This window comes from Cherax quadricarinatus, chromosome 78, assembly GCF_038502225.1.
Source record: "Cherax quadricarinatus isolate ZL_2023a chromosome 78, ASM3850222v1, whole genome shotgun sequence".
NCBI lineage: Eukaryota > Metazoa > Arthropoda > Malacostraca > Decapoda > Parastacidae > Cherax > Cherax quadricarinatus.
The window spans coordinates 8,311,086-8,335,950 of NC_091369.1; the positions used below are offsets into that span (position 1 = coordinate 8,311,086).

Consider the following 24,865-nt stretch of genomic DNA (forward strand, 5'->3'; position numbering starts at 1 on the left):
GTGCAGACACCATCCTACAGCTGCAACTAAATGAGGTAATAATAATAATTAGTAATAATAATTTATAAAATGCATATAAAAACTCATTTTGTTTTTATACTTTTAATTCAGGGCTTTTTTTATATACACTTTCATATAAACTTATATATACACGTACATAAATATATACACAAGGATAGGCTGGTCGAGAAGCAGGAAACAGGTAATCATAGCTACAGTAGAAAGTTAAAGTCAGAGATGAGCCACAGGGATGTCAGGAAGTATTTCTTCAGTCTCAGGTTGGTCGGGAAGTGGAATGACATCGCAAGGAAGGGAAATGGTGGAGGCAGGCTCCATATATAGTTTTAAGAGTAGGTACAATAAGCCCCACGAGGCTAGGAGTGAATCTGGCTAGTTGAAAGGGACGGGGCCCAAGAGCTATGACTAGGCCCCTGCACCCACATACAGGTATTTCCATATTCTTGTGATTCTTCCCTGCTTCAGCCTACTTGAGTAGCCTGTCTCTTACACGCAATTAGCCTCATATATCTAAAAATATATATATCTAAAAATACTTTCAGCATATTCTTGTACTTCCCACATTTACAGAGAAGAAAAAATATATAACAATACCTTGAAGATTCTTTTTTAGTAGTAATCAATAACAAAATACTATATTTCACCTCTACATCACCAGCCACACATTTATCCCTAAAACAGGGGTTAAAGTAATTTTTCATTTTACACACTTAGAGATGTACACCTTTTGGTGTATATGCGCCAAGATTCATGCCTCTTGGAGCATATACAGATATATACATCATACAATACCGACAAGTTGATGAATTAGAAATATGGAAAAGCGTCTACAAAATCAAGTTACCCACCCAGATGTTACACCTCTCGTCATACACAAATACACATTTAATGTACACTACAGTGTGTCTTCTATACAAATCTAGAAAGACACTGTATTATATATATATATATGTCGTGCCGAATAGGCAGAACTTGCGATCTTGGCTTAAATAGCAACGTTCATCTTGCCATATAGGACGAGCGAAAATTTGTGTATGCAATAATTTCGCCAAAATCATTCTGAACCTAACGAAAAAAATATATTTCACTGTGTTTGTTTAGTATTAAATTATTGTAAACAAATCTAAAATATATTTAGTTAGGTTAGGCTAAAATAAATTGTTCTTGTTATAATAAGGTTAGGTAAGTTTTCTAAGATTCTTTTGGTGCAAAATTAAATTTTTTTACATTAACATTAATGAAAAAAATATATCTTTAAACGTATAAGAGAAAATTTTAGAAAGTACTTAATTTTAAATGAGTTCTTGCTAATTGACCAGTTTTACATATTCGGCACGACATATATATATATATATATATATATATATATATATATATATATATATATATATATATATATATATATATATATATATATATATATATATATATATATATATGCAATAAGATCACAGTAAACAGGTGATTTCAGAATATGCAAAACAACCACTCTGAAAGAATAGAGAAATTCCAAGCGCTTTCGTGACTACTCACATTATCAAGGAACTATGAAAGTAAAGCATCCAAGGAAGGTATATAAGGGGTCTGGCCAACACCTCACTATCAGATCCCACAACGGTTAAACACCTGACGCACGCCGGCCCAACTGGACAGGTCCTTTGCACAACTCACTAACAAACTATTCTACCCAAGAAAATTTTTAAAATTATTGCTGTATAGCCCTTGTGGCTTAGCGCTTCTTTTTGATTATAATAATAATAATTTAAAATTATTATTTGTCCAGTGTATTATTATCAGATTCATTTGTAATTAATATAATTTGGGAAGAATTTAATAATACACTGGACAAATAATAATTTAAAAAATTTTCTTGGGTAGAATAGTTTGTTGGTGAGTTGTGCAAAGGACCTGTCCAGTTGGGCCGGCGTGCGTCAGGTGTTTAACTGTTGTGGGATCTGATAGTGAGGTGTTGGCCAGACCCCTTATATACATTCCTTAGATGTTTTACTTTCATAGTTCCTTGATAATGTGAGTAGTCACGAAAGCGCTTGGAATTTCTCTATTCTTTCACAGTGGTTGTTTTGCATATATATATATATATATATATATATATATATATATATATATATATATATATATATATATATATATATATATATATATATATTTACATATATATTTGCATAATGTACCTTGGCTCTCACCACAAGACAACCTGACCCTTCAAGAAGACAGGATGAGATGTCATGCTGGTGAACAGCTCTTGATCCAAGGAACAGGAGCTACTCTCGCTGTACTTGTATCAAATATGATTATTATTATTGCTATTATTGCTGCTGCTGCTGCTGCTCAATAATTATAATATGTTATCCCAACACATCTACATTGACTTAAGATTATAATACTCTTCGATCTCCTCCAGGGTCTTTCCTTTGGTCTCCGGCACGACCCAGGCGACCAGCAGCATCAACAGGAAGGAGGAGACAGCGTAGCTCCAGAAGAGGACAGCCAAGCCCAGGACAGCCTGTAGGCCTAAGAAGGAGTACATGACCACTAATCCAGCCGTGAAGAATACGACCTTTGATGTGGCTGACCCCACCGACCTGCCGGGTCATGAGATGTTATTAGGTAAAGTTAGACTGGTCAGGAAAGATCAGAAATGCCTCCTGACGCAGGTGCTAGTCATATGATCAGCCGCCACTAGAGCTTCTGGTCATCTGACCGAGGCCTTTCGTTGTCTTACCAGCTCGCCCCCCTCCCCCTCCCCTCTAAAAATTAAAGACATCCTGGATGTGATGATCATGGTTTGCCTTGATGCTGGTAGAGGATTCTTGAGTAATTACAGATGCCAACCTTTCATTAGATCAGTACTAATTACCTTCCACCCCCACCCATTACCCAGTCACTGATTGACCCGAAATGCCTTGCATAATAAGGGGACTCTATAGTTCATACATGTCAATTACCCTAATTATATAATATACTGTACCCTACTTAATAAAAATAAAATTTATTCGTTTACGAACTGAGAGCTTTCTCACGAATATAATGTATTTTCCGGCATATAAGGCGCACGAGAGGTATCATAACGTTAAATTAGTAATCATATTTAGTGGCTAATGACCCTGATACTTTATGGTCAAGCGTAGCCCAAAGCCTACCCTTGACCTTGACCATACAAGGCGCAGGCTGAATTTTCCAAGACTTTTTGTGAGAAAAATGGTGCGCCTTATATGCCGGAAAATAAGTTAATAATTCACTCTGTATTTCGTTTATAACCGCCTGTCCATCAGCCATTTATATGTACATTTTAGTGTTTTGCTCATGATTCTAATACCTATCTCACGTTATATAGTTTTTAGAAGGAAAAGAATGCTGAATAGATTCTTTTTGTATTGGATAACAGATAATTTCAATCCTTCAAATTGATTCATGGAAGGAAAACTTAATGCAGACTGCATGACAACCTTCCTTGCAGATGACAATGAACAATGAATCATTTTGGTGAGCTAAACGAGCACTTAATTACAAAGCCTAAAGAAGAGTCATGCTTGATGGATTAATAAGGATGGCAGTCAAAGTATTTATAGTGGATCAGGAAAAGTGCTCAGACAAAATGTATTGAAAGTCCGGTTGGAATGAGAATCATGCTAGCGCACTCAGCTCGCACACTGAGGTTCGTGGTTCAATCCCCGGTACGGGTGGATGATTACGACGTATTTCCTTAAAACACCAACTGTCCGTTACTACCTATCAGTAAAATAGGTACCTGGGTGTTAGTAGACTGGTATGAGTTGCATCCTGGGACAAAACTGACCTAATTTGCCCGAAATGCTCAGCATAACAAGTGGCTTTCTATATAGTAGTATGTCATTGATGTCAACTATAATCTGTATACCTTGTACATGTACTTGTAGAAATAGATTATTATTATTACTATTATTATTATTAACTAACTTATGGGGCCCCAGGGTAAACAACTTGTGGGGCCCCAGGGTAAACAACTTGTGGGCCCCAGGGTAAACTTGTGAGGTCCCAGGGTAAACAACCCGTGGGGGCCCCAGGGTAAACAACGTGTGGGCCCCAGGGTAAACAACTTGTGGGGTCCCAGGGTAAACAACTTGTGGGGTCCCAGGGTAAACAACCCGTGGGGTCCCAGGGTAAAGAACCCGTGGGTCCCAGGGTAAACAACTTGTGGGGTCCCAGGGTAAACAACTTGTGGGTCACAAGGGTAAACAACTTGTGGGGTCCCAGGGTAAACAACTTGTGGGGTCCCAGGGTAAACAACCCGTGGGGAGCCCCAGGGTAAACAACTTGTGGGGTCCCAGGGTAAACAACTTGTGAGGTCCCAGGGTAAACAACTTGTGGGGTCCCAGGGTAAACAATCTGTGGGGATCCCAGGGTAAACAACTTGTGAGGTCCCAGGGTAAACAACTTGTGAGGTCCCAGGATAAACAACTTGTGGGGTACCAGGGTAAACAATCCGTGGGGGTCCCAGGGTAAACAACTTGTGAGGTCCCAGGGTAAACAACCCGTGGGGGCCCCAGGGTAAACAAACCGTGGGGACCCCAGGGTAAACAACTTGTGGGGCCCCAGGGTAAACAACGTGTGGGGCCCCAGGGTAAACAACCCGTGGGGCCCCAGGGTAAATAACTCGTGTGGTTCCAAGGCAAACCCGTGGGGGGCCCCAGGGTAAACAACTTGTGGGACGTAAAAGGACACAAGTGGAACTAACGTGACATTTATTGTGGCAACGTTTCGCTCTCCAGGAGCTTTATCAAGCCATTACAAACAATACATGGACACAGAGGGTATATAAAGGCTCAGAGTGAGGTGCAATACTAGTGAGTTACCATTTCGATGTTCACTAGTGGTAGTAGTAGTAGTAGTAGTAGTGGTAGTGACAAAAGTAATACAATATGGTAGAGCAATTAATTCGTACATGAGTAAAAGGATATAAAAGCTATTACTTGGGTAACATAAAAATAGGTTGGACAAATAGAGATTGGAAAGAGGCAGCTTGTTTTAGTGTTCACTCTCTGTAATGTGCTTTGTGTAGTATAACAGGAGAGACTATGTAATGGCAGGGTTTACTGTTTTCAGGAGGATTCTTGCTAAGACTTCGGAGATGGTGAAGCTGCCGTTGTTTTGTTTAATTGTATTCGAAACAGCGATCAGTGCTGATTCGAGGCACTTGCGTCTGCGGAAATTAGTTTCTTTGATCACTAATTGGGCGTCTCTGAATTTCATGAGATGATTGGTGGACTTTCGGTGTTGTACACAGGCGTTGTTCAAGTCATCGTTCCTACATGCGTAAATGTGTTCATTGAGGCGGGTGTCGAGGTTTCTTGCTGTTTCACCTACGTAAATCTTGTCACAGCCTCCACAGGGTATAGTGTAAACTCCTGCATTGACTGGTTCGTGGTGCTTGGATTTTGTCCTGGTTAGATCCTTTATTGAAGTGCTAGAAGCGATGGCGACTCTGGTGTTAGCTTGTGAAAGTACTTTTGAGACGTTCAGTGCAACCTGGCTGTTGGGAAGAATTATAACTTTGTTGGGAGTGGTGTTGATGCGTGGAGAATTAATGATCTGAAGAGCTCTTTTCTTGCAGTCTTTGATGAAAAAAGAAGGAAAATGTAACTCAGTGAATGTTTTGTGAATGTATGTACATTCCTCGTCAAGAAACTCAGAACTACAAATTCGGTATGCTCTTAGGAAAAACCCGATGATGATGCCTCTTTTGGTCTTGGTATCTTGACTGGAATAGAAGTGTGTGAGATCATTTTTATTGGTGGGTTTCCGATAAACTTGAAATCTTAGGTTGTTGTCTACTTTGTGAATGAGGACGTCGAGGAAAGGTAGCTTGTCATTGGACTCTTCTTCTAGTGTAAACTGGATCGCCGGTTCAACTGCGTTGAGCCTTGCCTGAAGATCTCGTACATCAAAACGTTTTGGAGTTATTACGAGGACATCGTCCACGTAACGTAACCAAGTGACGCTTGAAGGAATGATGTTGGCGAAGTGTTCGGACTCTAGGTGTTCCATGTATAAGTTGGCTAGGACGGCACTTATGGGGGACCCCATTCCCATGCCGTAGGTTTGTTTGTAGAGCTTGTTATTGAAAGAAAAACAGTTGAAATTACCAGGAACCATAGACACAGTGACAGCAACTTCCAGAAGGGTTATATACAGGGCCTTCTCACTGCAGCTTTATGTGAACCTTCTTCTTCTAATCTTCCTAGACGATACATCACTGCCCTTAAGAACCTCGCCAACGACCCCAACATTATCGTCACCACCGCCGACAAAGGAGGTGGAGTCGTCATACTCAACACCAGTGACTACAACACTAAAATGATGGACCTTTTGAATGATCAATCTACATACGAACCCATCAGCACTCAACAGTGGGAGACGCTCACCAAAGATTTTCTATACAAAACTAGACAAATACTCAAACGCACTAGAGAAGGGAAGAAACTTCTGTACTTGTTACCAAGCAACCCTAAACCAGCACACATGTATGGTTTACCCAAGACCCATAAACACAATATTCCTCTCAGACCAATCACGTCAGGAATAGGCAGTGCTCCACACAAACTAGCCGGAGTTCTTGCCAAACATCTTTCCTGCCTTCTGGGGACCATCAGCCCCGCTCATCTTAAACACTCAGGCGACCTTCTCAACCGCATCCGTAACCTCTCCATCCGTAACAAGAAACTAAGCAGTTTGGATGTGACTTCCCTCTTCACAAAAGTACCTACCAAAAAAGCCATCGAGGTTCTACGACGTAAAGTCAATCAGGACCTTAATCTTCCTCTACCTCCCGGAGATTTTGTTGACTTGATTGAACTCTGTGTTAATTTCAACTGTTTTTCTTTCAATAACAAGCTCTACAAACAAACCTACGGCATGGGAATGGGGTCCCCCATAAGTGCCGTCCTAGCCAACTTATACATGGAACACCTAGAGTCCGAACACTTCGCCAACATCATCCCTTCAAGCGTCACTTGGTTACGTTACGTGGACGATGTCCTCGTAATAACTCCAAAACGTTTTGATGTACGAGATCTTCAGGCAAGGCTCAACGCAGTTGAACCGGTGATCCAGTTTACATTAGAAGAAGAGTCCAATGACAAGCTACCTTTCCTCGACGTCCTCATTCACAAAGTAGACAACAACCTAAGATTTCAAGTTTATCGGAAACCCACCAATAAAAATGATCTCACACACTTCTATTCCAGTCAAGATACCAAGACCAAAAGAGGCATCATCATCGGGTTTTTCCTAAGAGCATACCGAATTTGTAGTCCTGAGTTTCTTGACGAGGAATGTACATACATTCACAAAACATTCACTGAGTTACATTTTCCTTCTTTTTTCATCAAAGACTGCAAGAAAAGAGCTCTTCAGATCATTAATTCTCCACGCATCAACACCACTCCCAACAAAGTTATAATTCTTCCCAACAGCCAGGTTGCACTGAACGTCTCAAAAGTACTTTCACAAGCTAACACCAGAGTCGCCATCGCTTCTAGCACTTCAATAAAGGATCTAACCAGGACAAAATCCAAGCACCACGAACCAGTCAATGCAGGAGTTTACACTATACCCTGTGGAGGCTGTGACAAGATTTACGTAGGTGAAACAGCAAGAAACCTCGACACCCGCCTCAATGAACACATTTACGCATGTAGGAGCGATAACTTGAACAACGCCTGTGTACAACACCGAAATTCCACCAATCATCTCATGAAATTCAGAGACGCCCAATTAGTGATCAAAGAAACTAATTTCCGCAGACGCAAGTGCCTCGAATCAGCACTGATCGCTGTTTCGAATACAATTAAACAAAACAACGGCAGCTTCACCATCTCCGAAGTCTTAGCAAGAATCCTCCTGAAAACAGTAAACCCTGCCATTACATAGTCTCTCCTGTTATACTACACAAAGCACATTACAGAGAGTGAACACTAAAACAAGCTGCCTCTTTCCAATCTCTATTTGTCCAACCTATTTTTATGTTACCCAAGTAATAGCTTTTATATCCTTTTACTCATGTACGAATTAAATGCTCTATCATATTGTATTACTTTTGTCACTACCACTACTACTACTACTACCACTAGTGAACATCGAAATGGTACCTCACTAGTATTGCACCTCACTCTGAGCCTTTATATACCCTCTGTGTCCATGTATTGTTTGTAATGGCTTGATAAAGCTCCTGGAGAGCGAAACGTTGCCACAATAAATGTCACGTTAGTTGCACTTGTGTCCTTTTACTTTACATATTGTCGGTAATTCTACCAACTTTATTACAACTTGTGGGACCCCAGGGTAAACAACGCGTGGGGCCCCCAGGGTAAACAACTTGAGCCCCAGGGTAAACAACTTGTGGGGCCCCAGGGTAAACAACCCGTGGGGGCCCCAGGGTAAACAACCCGTGGGGGCCCCAGGGTAAACAACTTGTGGGGCCCCAGGGTAAACCCGTGGGGGCCCCAGGGTAAACAACCCGTGGGGCCCCAGGGTAAACAACCCGTGGGGCCCCCAGGGTAAACCCGTGGGGGCCCCAGGGTAAACAACTTGTGGGGCCCCAGGGTAAACAACCCGTGGAGCCCCAGGGTAAACAACTTGTGGGGCCCCAGGGTAAACAACTTGTGGGGCCCCCAGGGTAAACAACCCGTGGGGGCCCCAGGGTAAACAACTTGTGGGGCACCAGGGTAAACAACTTGTGGGGCCCCAGGGTAAACAACTTGTGGGCCCCCAGGGTAAACTTGTGGGGCCCCCAGGGTAAACAACCCGTGGGGGCCCCAGGGTAAACAACTTGTGGGGCACCAGAGTAAACAACTTGTGGGGCCTCAAGGTAAACAACTTGCGGGGTCCCAGGGTAAACAACCCGTGGGGCCCCAGGGTAAACAACCCGTGGGGCCCCTAGGGTAAACAACTTGTGGAGCCCCAGGGTAAACAACTTGTGGGGCCCCAGGGTAAACAACTTGTGGGGCCCCAGGGTAAACAACCCGTGGGGGGCTCCTGCCACTAAAACTTTATGGACGAATCACATACTGGTGTTACTATATAACTTTGATATGAAATTATTTGAGAATCAGAACAAAACGTTCCTTCACAAAACTGAATGTAATTTACTAGACCCGTTGTCCAGAACTCTTTGTTGGTGGCCCCTTTGTGTTGATGGCCCCTTTGTGTTGGTGGCCCCTTTGTGTTGGTGGCCCCTTTGTGTTGGTGATCCCTTTGTGTTGATGGCTCCTTTGTGTTGATGGCCCCTTTTGTGTTGATGGCCCCTTTTGTGTTGATGGCCCCTTTTGTGTTGATGGCCCCTTTTATATTGGTGACACCTTTTTTTTATTGCGTGGTCACAGATATCTGTGGATCACTTCTCAAGTGTATATCCCAGTAAAACGATACAAAATCTGATTGACTGTATTGGTGGCTTCACGGTAAGCGCCCTTATTGCCCCCTCCCCTCCATTTTAATAAATTTGTAATTAAATAGCGACATTAGCAGCTATATCTGTGGAAAATTCAAGACAAGATAATAATAGGGGTGCTGTGAATATATATAATAATGAAGTAAGGATACCTTCAGTAAATAACATACTAAAAGCACTGATTTAGATTCTATGTTAAGAGTGATTAGCACCGGGTTTATATAGTGCTGAGGGTTAGGTGTGGTAAGCGGCAGAATATATGGGGTAGACATATCTGGTCATACGTCACTACCTCCGCTACTATATAAACTCACTGACTCGATGCAAAAGTCTCATTTTTCACTGACTCTTATTCTCTGTACCTGACTGAAGAAGCCACTGTTGGGCGAAACGTTTCCTCAACAAATACCTCAATACTCGAATACGTGTCTTTCTCAGATCTAGACTCTAGTATGGCCCACCTGAAGGTAATAGGTAGGAGCTCGCTGGAGAGGAGGAAGGGTATAGGGCTAACGGTAGCACCCACGATGACAGTGTAGATGACGAGACATATCACAGGCATCCAGTTGATGGATAAGGCGCTGATGGGGTCGGTGACCTTCACCTGGAAGTAGGAACCCAGGACCAGGAGAGATAGAGTCACGCCCACGGCACCCACTATGAGAGAGGGGCGGCGACCTGCTCGCTCCACTACCACAGGGCTCACACATGTCCCAAGCAAACGCGCTATGCCTATCATCACTGCAGAGATGTAAGGGCTGAGTCCTGTATTAGCCTCTTGGAAGATAGTCACAGCGTAACTATAAACAACGAACGGCCCAGCCATCTGTCCTAAAATGTACACGCCACAGGTGGTTAGGAAAGGAGTGCGTGTTGCCGAGCATTTCAGCGTTGAGAATTGCTCCCAAATACTCAACTCTTTGACGTCGCTGCACACTTGCATAATCATCTCGAGTTCCTGAGTAACGTTGCAGTTGGGGCCTCGGAAGAACTGGAGAGCTCTGTGAGCGTCCTCTTTGCGTCCCCTTAAGGCTAGGTAACGAGGAGAATCCGGGAAGAGGGCCATTCCTACGACGAGTGGTACTGTGGTGATCACACCTAAGATGAAAGCTGACCAGCGCCACCCAACATCCAAGGCGCCCAAGGCGTAGGCGAGGAGAATGCCCAGACTCACGTAGATATCGGTTACACAGGTGAGGGAACCTCGCACACTCTTGTGGGACGTCTCTACTATGTATACCTGTACGCTCGTCCCCAAGATTCCGATACATACACCTAACACTATCCTGTGGACGAAGATAACAGTATTATTATCGTATTCACAATAAAAGGCAACTGAAGTCATCAGTCCCATTACCAAAAGTGAATCGTCATATGATTATACAGGTGCCAGGTATTTACATATACATACATGGTCTGGTGGTTAACGCTCTCGCTTCACACGGCGAGGGCCTGGGTTCGATTCCCAGCCAGAGTAGAAACATTGGGCGTGTTTCTTTCCACCTGTTGTCTATGTTCCCCATCAGTAAAATGGGTGCCTGGGTGTTAGTCGACTGGTGTGGGTCGCATCCTGGGACACTGACCTAATTTGCCCGACATGCGGAGCATAACAAGGGGCTTTCTATGTAGTAGTATGTCATTGTTGTCAACTAGGACTGTATAACATGTACTTGTAGTAAATAAAGATATTATTATTATTCTCTACTGGCTTTATAATCCAATGTATGGGCGAAACGCTGTCGTTAATACAGATATCCACTGCAATTAAGTGTCATTTACCCAATATTTTTTCTTTAATAGGGTGCCCCTACCTCATCCTTACATACCTGTAATTGTGCTCTTTTGTGTAATTACCTGGTGACCAGCAGGAGGTAGACTGAAAAAGCTGCCCAGGTAGCGAGCCAGGTGACTAAGACGACAGGGGTAGTAATTAATACAGCTCGACGCTGTCCCACACTAGCCATGAGTGAGCCACACACCAGCGACCCCAGCAATGCCCCCAATGCGTGTAGAGATGCTGTACGCCCATAAAAATCAGGTTAAAGACAGATATAATTCATAGACTAGAAATGAAAACTAGAGGACGTTTCTTTCAGTTTTGGACCATTATCAGGAAGAACTGAAACATTGCTCATTTTCATTTCCAGTTTGTGGATCATCCGTGAACAGTTCCAGTCACAATATTGTGACTTATTATCCCACTTACACTAATAAAATATGCTTTATAATAATATCACTCAGAATTGGTAATATAGTTTTAAATCAAATCACACAGGCATATTTTTCACTACAAGATCATTAGAGGCTGTAGAAGACAAATAATGCACTAACCGAACCATACAGCATATTTCGGCTGCAGGTATATGGAAGGGAAGGGGGTGTATAAAGTAGGTATGGCTGTGGAAGGACACAGATCTTCATAGTCTGGTGTTGTCGTATCCTCTTCTGTTGACGGCAGCTCTCTGAATCTGTCTGCGAAGTTCGCTGACGACTCAGTTCCAGTTGCTGCCCAACTTATTTCCGTAATGAACATATCTGGAGTCAGTTCACTGGTTATCCAGGAAGGTGATGTTACATTTACTTCGTCTTGGGTGACAAAGGGGGTGCAATTTCGATAAGTGGTGAGGGGCGGTAGGGCGATGGCAGGGTAGGCAAGGACAGTGCCTAAGATGAGATGTCCCAGAGAGGCCACCAAGCACACCAGCACCTGAGGCAACGTATAGAAGTATTCTAGCAAGATGTGCGTGCTTGTATCCACACAATTTTTTTTTTTTTTGCCTAAGATATGACCTACAGTAGGACTGGCGCTCACAGGGTGAGCATCGACGGCACAACAAAGTGAAAAAAAAATATAAGGTTAGAGTGTGTAACAGTATAACAAAAATGCATAAAAAATCGCTACTTCTAATTGATGGCAGCCAACTAACAGAGACGAACCCACAGAGTAACAATAAAATAAAATGGATACTGTATATTCGGCACTTGCACTGAGCGGCTTCTTTCACAGTATGACGCCAAAATATACAGAATCCTCTATATTTTCTGTTTTGCTGCCTCCATGTTGGCTCTTTTATGTAATAAACAATTATTATTACAATCAAAACTAAACGCTAAACCCATAAGGGTCATACAGCGCTATGCAATTAAAATTTCTTTTATTTACACTTATATTTCTAATGCAATGACTGACTTTGTTGCTACGGAAATGGAAATATATTTTTATATATAATTGGGACACATGCATAACATTTGCTATCTCTCTGATCAATTTTATATGACATTTTACAATTAAAAAAAAAAGATACCGATGGTTTAATTTCCCTGGATTCTCCTAGGTTATATTTGCATAATGTACTATATAGGTGTCTATAACACTTGTGTACCCTAAGAGCCACTTAAGTTCCTCCATCTTGTAATAACATGTTAATTTTTCCACTATAATCTACCTTGTCCATAATTATTATCACATTTCTTTGTTTCGTAAAGTAAAGTCCAGGATCTTTAATTCATGGTATAAATTAACAAATCTTTGATGACAATTGTGTTGTAGATGTCAGAGCTTCACTGACATCTACTGTGGAAAATTGCATTTATCTGTATGTAACTCATTATGTACATAACAGTAAATAACAAAGATAATTATTATTTATCAATGTTAATAGACAAGTAGGAATTTGGGACACCTAGGTCGCAAAAAATGTCCCCCTTCGATACCTACCACTGTCATATCCACAAGTTGCTCTGGACCTATTAATTAAATGAAATATACATACACCAGGAATACTGGTAAATATATAAATTTGTGGACTGTACATTAAAAATAATAAATGGTTATATATATATACACAATTACATAACAGAAGGAAAATATATCTTAATATCACTCACTAATTTGACTGGAGATTAATGTGTATTATACCCAGAAAACCTCACTGTCTAAATTTATGAAATTACTGGCCAGAATTAAACATAAACAGACTTATCTGAGGTTCCTGGAGCTGTGTTGTCCAGTCGCCTGATACTCAAATTATGCAGGAATGCACATCCAACAATTTCGCCTCCTATTTGAGAGGTGTCAGCCCAATTTTAACCTCTAGAGCACGAAAAATTCTTCCCATTCACTCTAACGTTCTGTTCAATTCAAAACCAAGATGGCGAGTCTCCTGCCCAGACGCAGGCTTTCCGTTTTCTATGACAAATATTATTAAATACAGTATAGGCCATCTATTTACCTATAAATTACCGTATTTCCGGAAAATATATACAGTATTTTCCACATCTACAACACAATTGTCATCAAAGATTTGTTAAGTTATACCATTAGGAAAGATCCTGGACTTCACTTTACGAAACAGAGAAAGAAATGTGATAGTAATTATGGACATGGTAGATTACAGTGGGAAAATGAGCATATTTTTAGAAGACAGGGGCACTTACGTGGCCCTAAAGCCTATTGTAAGAATGAAAGCAAATTTCCTTAAACAAAAAAAAAAAAAAACTTTACTACACATGAATAAAATACGTGTGGAACACCTGGGTATTTTTAATGTAGAAATATTTTGTCGAACAGTGGCTTTGTCAGTTCAATAATAATAATAATAATAATAATAATAATAATAATAATAATAATAATAATAATAATAATAATGGACATAATAGATACTGAAGTGTTGTATATGTGTTATATTTATCTACTTATCGCTTTAGTAAGCAATTAATATTCATCACTTAAGGTTTACACTTTGAGACTCACCTGTGGCCAGACCTTCATGGTTCCTCGGTCACTTGTTATATCTAAATCTGTAGTTGAGGATTGTGGTGAGGGTGAACCCATGGTAGAAGCAGCTTGGTGGTCGGAAGTTGAGACATTTGCAACCTCAATCACTCGTCCACTCAAGTCTTTTACAACCTCTCCTGTTGCCTCATAACTCTGGCACATCCCACCACAGTTCCCAATATCTTTATGGTGGATTTTAGCGAGATCGGAAGCTGAGAGGAGGGAGAGCGAACGACGTTGCTCCGGGAAGTGGCCATCACACTGGGCACTCTCCACACAGATGGTCCTGACGGACGGGGGACGTGGGGAGTGAAGCCTAGGATGAGTATTTGTTAAAATAGGTTTGCAAGATACTTAAATATTAATCGAAAGCCTAGTATTAAATGTTGATATTACGAGAAAAAGATAAGTGTATGGATTAAGAATAAGATTGCCTCTAGGTATATACAAAACAAATTCTGGCCACAAAATAGAGCGAAACGCCAACGTCAAAGACCTGGGAGTGATCATGTCGGAGGATCTCACCTTCAAGGACCATAACATTGTATCAATCGCATCTGCTAGAAAAATGACAGGATGGATAATGAGAACCTTCAAAACTAGGAATGCCAAGCCCATGATGACACTCTTCAGGTCACTTGTTCTATCTAGGCTGGAATATTGCTGCACACTAACAGCACCTTTCAAGGCAGGTGAAATTGCTGACCTAGAAAATGTACAGAGAACCTTCACGGCGCGCATAACGGAGATAAAACATCTCAATTACTGGGAGCGCTTGAGGTTCCTAAACCTGTATTCCCTGGAACGCAGGCGGGAGAGATACATGATTATATACACCTGGAAAATCCTAGAGGGACTAGTACCGAACTTGCACACGAAAATCACTCACTACGAAAGCAAAAGACTTGGCAGACGATGAAACATCCCCCCAATGAAAAGCAGGGGTGTCACTAGCACGTTAAGAGACCATACAATAAGTGTCAGGGGCCCGAGACTGTTCAACTGCCTCCCAGCATACATAGGGGATTACCAACAGACCCCTGGCAGTCTTCAAGCTGGCACTGGACAAGCACCTAAAGTCGGTTCCTGACCAGCCGGGCTGTGGCTCGTACGTTGGTTTGCGTGCAGCCAGCAGTAACAGCCTGGTTGATCAGGCTCTGATCCACCAGGAGGCCTGGTCACAGACCGGGCCGCGGGGGCGTTGACCCCCGGAACTCTCTCCAGGTAAACTCCAGGTAGGGAGCAGTTCGAAGGCAGCTTTGAATTATTCTTATAGCTTGATATAGTACCTGTTTTATTGTAGTTTTACCTAGAATCAAGAGTAGATAATCAGCACAGTCTATAACATTCCTGTTGTATACAATGTACATCATACGTTGTACTGATATTGATGTTCCATTCTCTTGCTTCTCAGTGATTATAGGGACACTGACAACCTACGCCGTATCGAACCATAGTGATGCTCGGCTTCAGTACCATGACAATTAGTTCAATTCAATTCAATTCAAAGTTTATTCTCTATAAGGATTACAATGCTGAGTTTACAGAATTTGGTTATTGTGTGGTTTACATGTAGTAAAATAATAATTACAGAGTGTACCACTAGAACACCTAGCATGGCTAGGCATTTCGGGCAGACTTAGATTAAATCTTAAGTTTAAAATATTACAAAATTATGAGGTAAGTTGGTATTACGGCTAAGTGACTAAATACTAGTTTGTGAGTTTAGCAATGTGAATTCTTTTGTTTTGGCACTATACATAGTTTCAGTATTGGAGTATCACAGGCCAACTTATGACTAGTTAAGATTCATTATTTTGAGATTGAGATTGATATTTCTGTTTATGGTCAAATGGGTGAGTGAGTGTAAGTGTGAACCACCAGGTGGTATTCGTATTATTAGTTGACAGGGTGTATCAGGGAGATAAGATGTTTTCTAATGGTAGTTTTGAAGGTGATGAATGTGTCTGCAGTTCTAGAGTTCTCAGGTAGGGTGTTCCAGATTTTAGGGCCTTTGACATACATTGAATTTTTGTAAAGGTTTAGTCGGACACGGGGAATGTCGTAGAGATGTTTGTGTCTGGTGTTGTGCCTGTGGGTTCTGTCACAACTATCAAGAAAGCGTTTTAGGTCAAGGTTAATATTGGAATTTAAGGTCCTGTAGATGTAGATTGCACAGTAGTAAGTGTGGATGTACTGAACAGGGAGTAAGTTTAGATCTATGAAGAGTGGGGGGGGGGGGTGTTGCCAGGGATGGGATTTAGTGATTATTCTTACTGCAGCTTTTTGTTGGGTTATTATTGGCTTTAGGTGTGTTGCTGCAGTTGAACCCCAAGCACAGATAGCATAGGTGAGGTATGGATATATAAGTGAATGATATAGTGTGAGAAGGGCAGTTTGCGGCACGTAGTATCGTATCTTGGAGAGGATCCCAACCGTTTTGGATACTTTTTTGGTTATGTGTTGGATATGGGTGCTGAAGTTCAGGTTGTTGTCGAGGTATAGGCCTAGGAATTTGCCCTCATTATGCCTGGTAATTAGAGTGTTGTCGATCTTAATGTTAATTTGCGCATCTCCTGCTCTGCTACCAAACATAATGTAGTAGGTTTTGTCAGCGTTAAGCGTAAGTTTATTGGCTGTCATCCAAGTCGATATTTTGATCAGCTCCTCATTAACAATGGTGTTGAGGGTGGCAAGATTAGGGTGAGAGATGACATAAGTCGTGTCGTCAGCAAAGAGAATGGGGTTCAGGTGTTGAGATACGTTTGGAAGATCATTGATGTATATGAGGAAGAGCAGGGGACCAAGGACACTTCCCTGCGGAACTCCAGTATCAAGTGGCTGTGTTGTTGATGCTGTGTCTTTAATGGTGACATACTGATACCTATTAGTAAGGTAAGATTTGAAATATGCAAGCGCATGGCCTCTTATACCATAATGGTCAAGTTTGTGGAGTAGGATGCCGTGGTCTACTGTGTCAAAAGCTTTTCTTAGTTTTCTTAGGTTTAATGTGTTTATTATGCACCCCATATACCCATCCTGTGGGCGGTAGTCAAAAGATTACAGAGGTACATAATTGATCCAGGGACTGGACTCCAAATTTTTGATAGCTGAGCAAGTTACAGAGGTAATGAACTCACAATTTACAAAGGTAATGAACTCCAGGTAGGTCTGGTCACAATCATGACAAGTTACAAAGGTATTTACAGATTACAGAGATACGTAATGGGTCCAGGGACTGGGCCCCCAAAGTTTTGATAGCTGAACTAGGTACAAAGGTAATGAACTCACAAACACAGGAGACATCGTCAAATCAACAGTACAAAACTCCAAGGTTATAGGACAGTTATCCCTCAGTGCCAGTCGTTGGAAAGAAGTGAATAGTTAAACAGTCAAGGTTAATGTTTTAGTAGCTGACCTATATTCAGCTGACCAGTGTACAGTGAGAGAATTATAGCAGAAAACGCCAAATATATCTATAGACTCAAGGAAAGTCGTTGTAGGTGGCGTTTTACTTCCCTCAGTGTTTTAAAAATGGCTGAGTCAGCAGACCAGGTCAGGAGTCAACAACGCGACACAACCCCGATAAATGGAATTGAGGGGGATTTGGAAGGATAAAACCATTGATTAAACCTTTCTGATCTACCAGAATGGAAAGGAGTTAGAAGTTAATAGGTGAAGCCAGACTGTGAAGTGAGGTGGGAAGGAGAGTGTGTAATAAGGGGTTGACTGAAAGGGGTTTGTGAAGTTAAGGGAAAAGTGAGCAGTGAAGAGTGTTCTGAAGAAGAAAATTTACTAGTAATTCAGTGGTGATTGCTAAAGCAGATACTAAGTGTACTAGGGACTGGAAAAGAGAAATAAATATTATTGTATATGAGTAAAAGAGCGAAGAGTGAAAATGGCAGGCATTAGGGGGGTACAGGCTGCCATAATTATATTGATCTTTCTTCTTCAGTTCCATGAAGAAAGAAATCAGTCATGGGGGCTGGAAAAGGTGAATGGAGTAACAGCGCCCTGGACAGTAAAAGCCCAACAGTTGCCATCCTACCAGAAAAGTAAATGTCACTATCGCTGACCGGGTGTGGAAGTGTGAATTGCTCATTACTCTAAAATTTGTTCATGATTGTAGCCATGTATAAACGTAAGTAACCATTCTTACAGTATTCATTACCTTTGTAACTTGTCATGATTGTGACTAGACCTACCTGGAGTTCATTACCTTTGTAAATTGTGAGTTCATTACCTTTGTAAATTGTGAATTCATTACCTCTGTAACTTGCTCAGTTATCAAAACTTTGAGGCCCAGTCCCTGGACCCATTATGTACCTCTGTAATCTTTTGACTACGGCCCACAGGATGGGTATGGGGTGCATAATAAACATATTAAACTAACTAAACACTATCGCTGCAAGGTATGGCAACACCACATACCCAAACAAAAACAGTGGCACACAGCTCTTATTGTAGCGCTCTTAAGTGGTGATATCCAAATTAATCCAGGACCTCAAACTATTGTGCAGAGGCAAAACAGACAGATAAATGACGGTGATAATGACGGTCTAGTAGCTAGGAATGATAACCTTAACTCCATATGTAATACATACATAGGTCAATGTGAGACAATACAGCCATTATTATCTCAAACACTACCAAACAGGTGCATACACTGTACTAAAGTATGCAGGAAAAACAGAAAAGGCACCTTATGTAAAATGTGTAAGGGGTGGGTGCATGATGGATGTATGTACAATTATAGCAACGGTGCCAGAATTCATTTTGTGTGTAACAAATGCACTTTGGCACAGTTACCCTTTAGCAGTGATGACATTGATTTACCTAATTTTAATACAAATGACCCATTGCCATATATAGATGATTATAATTGTTTTATGAAAACAGGCCTTCACTTTATTAATGTCAACGCAAGATCACTTCCTAAATTGGCAGAGATTAGGATTCTAGCTAACAAAATTAGGGCGGCAGTTATAACCATCTCTGAATCTTGGTTGGATGATACGGTGACTGACGACGAGGTCAAAATAGATGGTTACAATATAAAACGCTTAGATAGGAACAGAAAGGGTGGTGGAGTATGTGCCTACATTAGAAATGACTTAGCTTACAACCCAAGACCTGATTTAAATAACAATAAACTGGAGATTCTATGGTTTGAAGTGCTGCTTCCCAAGACCAAACCCATCTTAGTAGGAACTAGTTACCGCCCTCCTACCCAGGACCAGTTCTTAGAAGACTTTTCCAGAGTCTTGTCCGGACTTGAAAACAATTGCGAGACAATAATACTGGGCGACTTCAATATCTGTTTTCAGCAGCAAAATAACGGGATACGCAAAAGGTATAAGCAAATTCTAGGTTTAAATAGTTACACTCAACTAATTAATACACCAACCCGGATCACACAGTTCTCAGCCACTATAATTGACCACATACTTTGTAACCGCTCTGAGAACATTAGTCAGTCAGGCGTCATTACCACAGGTCTTAGTGATCATTTCATCATTTACTGCACCAGGAACCAGTTCAAGAAGAGTGCCAAAAGGAGTCTGATGAATGTAGCTACAGAAAGGGAGGGGAATGATTTTCTATTTTTTAGCTAACATACGTGTAAATTTTACCTTATTCCTAGTAATGACCCTCGTATTGTAGTCTTAATGACCCTCGTGTAGAAGATAGTCTTTTTAGTATGATAATAAGATGTTATCTTCATTGTAGAATAATAAGAAAATATTGTAACCTTTATATTATAATAATAAGGTAAAAGGACCCCAATGGAAATAAGTCACTCTGACTTTTTTGGGTTATCCCAGGTTCTCTACACATATGCTGCTATGTATGATAATTCTTTGTAACTGTATTTGTGTATACCTGAATAAACTTACTTACTTACTTACTTACAAGTTACAAAGGTAATGAATCCTGTAAGAATGGTTACTTACGTTTATACATGGCTACAATCATGAACAAATTATAGAGTAATGAGCAATTCACACTTCCACACCCGGTCACAACTGTAATGAGTTATTGGTGCAAATATTGATTGTTGAGACACACACACACACACACACACACACACACACACACACACACACACACACACACACACACACACACACACACACACACACACACACACATAGATAAGGTGGACAGAGATAGGATGTTCCAGAGAGGGGACACAGGAACAAGGGGTCACAACTGGAAGCTGAAGACTCAGACGAGTCACAGGGACGTTAGGAAGTATTTCTTCAGTCATAGAGTCGTAAGGAAGTGGAATAGCCTAGCAAGTGAAGTAGTGGAGGCAGGAACCATACATAGTTTTAAGAAGAGGTATGACAAAGCTCAGGAAGCAGAGAGGGAGAGGACCTAGTAGCGGTCAGTGAAGAGGCCACTGATGAAAGAAAAGCTGCAGTGGAGGAAACCAAATTAAATGAGGGGATACACAGGGATATGCAGTGGGAGAATGAAAGGGTGAGGTCAGTCTTTGTGTATGGGCTCCAGGAAGTTGAAGGGGAAACATATGAAGCAAGAAAACAAGGGGAAAAAAAAAACAATTGAAAGCATCATGAAAGCAATAGGAGAAGACGACATGACCCAGCTGGAAAATTTTCGGAGAATAGGGGGGTTTGTAAAAAAAAAGAACCCGGCCAGTGAGAGTGACCTTCAAGGCAGAAACGACTCGGACCAGGATCCTGCAGGAGAAAGCACGATTAAGGGACATGCCGGCATACAGGAAGGTGTATCTCGACCGCGACAGAGATTTTTTTTTTTTAGATTTTGCCACCGAAGTGGCTAGTTTATTGTGCACCCCATATCCATCCTGTGGACGGTAGCGCGAGAGCATGTGGATACACAAAAGGCCTAGGAACTAGGCCCCAAAGGGTTAACAGGAATACATATGGATTTATATCTACATATCTATAGTTCACTTATCTGTTACAAGCAAATTTAGGAAATTTGCTTAGTATATCTGGTATCTTATTTTCATTAATAAGATATCTTGACATGTCACATAGGTTATTATACTGTCTGTCTCTGTATTCCTCAATAAGTGGACAATTAAGCACATAGTGTTCAAGAGAGTGACCATATGCCTGATCACATAATTTACATTTAGTTTGATCATCATATGTGTGTCTCCCAAACTGCCAGAAGTACTTGTAACCAAGCCTAAGCCTGGCCACTACAACATCAGTCAGTCTGTTCACAGTGCAAGTTGCTCCATAAACATACTTATCTACGTTCATGTTATCATAGTGGGTTATAGATCTACTCAGGCTTCGCGACAGAACGCAAGAAGAAAGGCAGAAACTGAGAGAGATGGTACAAAGGCGAAAGGAGGAAAGAGAGGGGATGGAGAAGACAGACAGGAAATCCCAGACCCAGGAAGAAGATCAGATACAGCCTCCCTCACAACTTCCTATAGAAGCCTCCTAACCAGGTCAACCCCAGTGCAACCAAACACTCTAAATCAAAACACCCATGCCACATCCAATGCCCCCACCCACTACATTACAAACTCCACCCCCACAGCAACAACCCATAGTTCCTTACCAGGTCTCCCACTTCCCCAACCCCAATATACCTCCCAGACCACAGTCTTAGAAAAGAAGCTGTAGGTGTGGTATACAAATGCAGATGGAATAACAAACAAGTATGAGGAGTGGCACGAAAGAATCAAAGAGACATCCCCAGACATAATAGCACTCACAGAAACAAAACTCACCAGAATAATAACAGATTCAATCTTTCCATCCAGATATCAAATCCTCAGGAGAGACAGAGGGAGGAGAGGGGGAGGAGGAGTTGCACTGCTCATTAAAAACCAGTGGGGTTTTGAGAAAATGGAAGGAATGGATGGCACGGGCGAAAGGGACTACTTAGTAGGAACAATCCAGTCTGAGGGACATAAGGTGATAATTGCAGTAATGTACAACCCACCACAGAACTGCAGGAGGCCAAGAGAAGAATACGATGAGAGCAACAGAGCAATGATCGACACACTAGCCGAGGTGGCCAGGAGAGTACACATGGGGGGAGCAAAGTTACTAGTTATGGGTGATTTCAATCACAAGGAGATTGACTGGGAAAACCTGGAGCCCCATGGGGGTCCCGAAACATGGAGAGCCAAGATGATGGATGTGGTACTGGAAAACCTCATGCATCAACATGTTAGAGACACTACCAGAGAGAGAGGAGAGGATGAACCAGCAAGGCTGGACCTGGTATTCACCATAAGTAGTTCGGACATCGAGGGTATCATGTATGAAAGGCCCCTGGGAGCTAGTGATCATGTGGTTCTGTGCTTCGACTACATAGTTGAGCTCCAAGTGGAGAGAGTAGCAGGAATAGGCTGGGAAAAACCAAACTACAAAAGGGGGAACTACCCAGGCATGAGGAACTTCCTTCAAGACATTCAGTGGGAGAGGGAACTGACAGGAAAACCAGTACAAGAAATGATGGACTATGTAGCAACAAAATGCAAGGAGGCAGAGGAGAGGTTTGTTCCCAAGGGAAACAGAAATAATGGGAAGAACAGAACGAGTCCTTGGTTCACCCAAAGGTGTAGGGAGGCAAAAACTAGGTGTGCTAGAGAATGGAAAAGGTACAGAAGACAGAGAACTCAGGAAAATAAAGAAATCAGCCGAAGAGCCAGAAACGAATATGCACAGATAAGAAGGGAGGCTCAGAGACAATACGAAAATGACATAGCATCAAAAGTAAAGACTGACCCGAAGCTGTTGTACAGCCACATCAGGAGGAAAACAACAGTCAAGGACCAGGTAATCAGACTGAGGAAGGGTGATGGGGAATTCACAAGAAACGACCGAGAGGTTTGTCAGGAGCTCAACACAAGATTTAAAGAGGTATTTACAGTGGAAACCAGTAGGACTCCAAGAAATCAGAACTGGGGGGCACACCAGCAAGTGCTGGATGAGGTACATATAACCAAGGAGGAGGTGAAGAAGCTGCTATGCGAACTTGACACCTCAAAGGCGGTGGGACCAGACAACATCTCTCCATGGGTCCTTAAAGAGGGAGCAGAGATATTGTGTGAGCCATTAACAAAGATCTTCAACACATCATTTGAAACTGGGCAACTTCCTGAGGTATGGAAAATGGCAAATGTAGTCCCAATTTTTAAAAAGGGAGACAGACATGAGGCACTAAACTACAGACCTGTATCACTAACGTGTATAGTATGCAAGGTCATGGAGAAGATCATCAGGAGGAGAGTGGTGGGGTACCTGGAAAGAAACAAGTGTATAATTGACAACCAGCACGGTTTCAGGGAAGGAAAATCCTGTGTCACAAACCTACTAGAGTTTTATGACAAGGTGACAGAAGTAAGACAAGAGAGAGAGGGGTGGATCGACTGCATATTTTTGGACTGCAAGAAGGCCTTCGACACAGTTCCTCACAAGAGGTTACTGCAAAAGCTAGAGGATCAGGCACACATAACAGGAAAGGCACTGCAATGGATCAGAGAATACCTGACAGGGAGGCAACAACGAGTCATGGTACGCGACGAGGTGTCAGAGTGGGCGCCTGTGACAAGCGGGGTTCCACAGGGGTCAGTCCTAGGACCTGTTCTGTTCTTGGTATATGTGAACGACATAACGGAAGGGATAGACTCAGAAGTGTCCTTGTTTGCAGATGATGCGAAGTTAATGAGAAGAATCAAATCGGACGAGGATCAGGCAGGACTACAAAGAGACCTGGACAGGCTACAAGCCTGGTCCAGCAACTGGCTCCTTGAATTTAACCCTGCCAAATGCAAAGTCATGAAGATTGGGGAAGGGCAAAGAAGACCGCAGACACAATATAGTTTAGATGGCCAAAGACTGCAATCCTCACTCAAGGAAAAAGATCTGGGGGTGAGTATAACACCGAGCATATCTCCTGAGGCACACATCAATCAGGTAACTGCTGCAGCATACGGGCGCCTGGCAAACCTACGGATAGCGTTCCGATACCTCAGTAAGGATTCGTTTAAGACTCTGTATACCATCTACGTCAGGCCCATACTGGAGTATGCAGCACCAGTTTGGAATCCACACCTAGTCAAGCACGTCAAGAAATTAGAGAAAGTGCAAAGGTTTGCAACAAGACTAGTCCCAGAGCTACGGGGATTGTCCTACGAAGAAAGGTTGAGGGAAATCGGCCTGACGACACTGGAGGACAGGAGGGTCAGGGGAGACATGATAACGACATATAAAATACTGCGCGGAATAGACAAGGTGGACAAAGACGGGATGTTCCAGAGATGGGACATAGACACAAGAGGTCACAATTGGAAGTTGAAGATTCAGATGAATCAAAGGGATATTAGGAAGTATTTCTTCAGTCATAGAGTAGTCAGGCCATGGAATAGCCTAGAAAGGATGTAGTGGAGGCAGGAACCATACATAGTTTTAAGGCGAGGTATGATAGAGCTCTCCCTGCTCATGGAGCAGGGAGAGAGAGGACCTAGTAGCAATCAGTGAAGAGGCGGGGCCAGGAGCTGTGACTCAACCCCTGCAACCACAAATAGGTGAGTACAAATAGGTGAGTACACACACACACACACACACATGACACTAAGCTGTCTTACTAAAATTTTGTAC

The 24,865-nt window shown here is 42.0% G+C and overlaps 1 protein-coding gene across 5 annotated transcripts in view; it reads right to left on the reverse strand.

The window, feature by feature from the left end:
- Positions 1 to 2,183: 2,183 nt before the first annotated feature.
- Positions 2,184 to 24,865, reverse strand: part of LOC128701599 (probable metabolite transport protein CsbC) — a 45,708-nt gene continuing 23,026 nt past the window's right edge. For 3 of the 5 annotated variants that reach the window (XM_053795378.2, XM_070101668.1, XM_070101667.1), the window contains 5 exons: positions 14,220 to 14,559; positions 11,798 to 12,173; positions 11,321 to 11,483; positions 9,928 to 10,752; positions 2,184 to 2,621 (listed from right to left, as the gene is read on the reverse strand). In XM_053795378.2, coding sequence (XP_053651353.1) covers positions 2,399 to 2,621; positions 9,928 to 10,752; positions 11,321 to 11,483; positions 11,798 to 12,173; positions 14,220 to 14,559 — 1,927 coding nt within the window. In that variant the 3' untranslated portion in view covers positions 2,184 to 2,398. The remainder of the gene's footprint in view (positions 2,622 to 9,927; positions 10,753 to 11,320; positions 11,484 to 11,797; positions 12,174 to 14,219; positions 14,560 to 24,865) is intronic. The other 2 variants (XM_053795379.2, XM_070101669.1) reach the window with 1 other exon arrangement.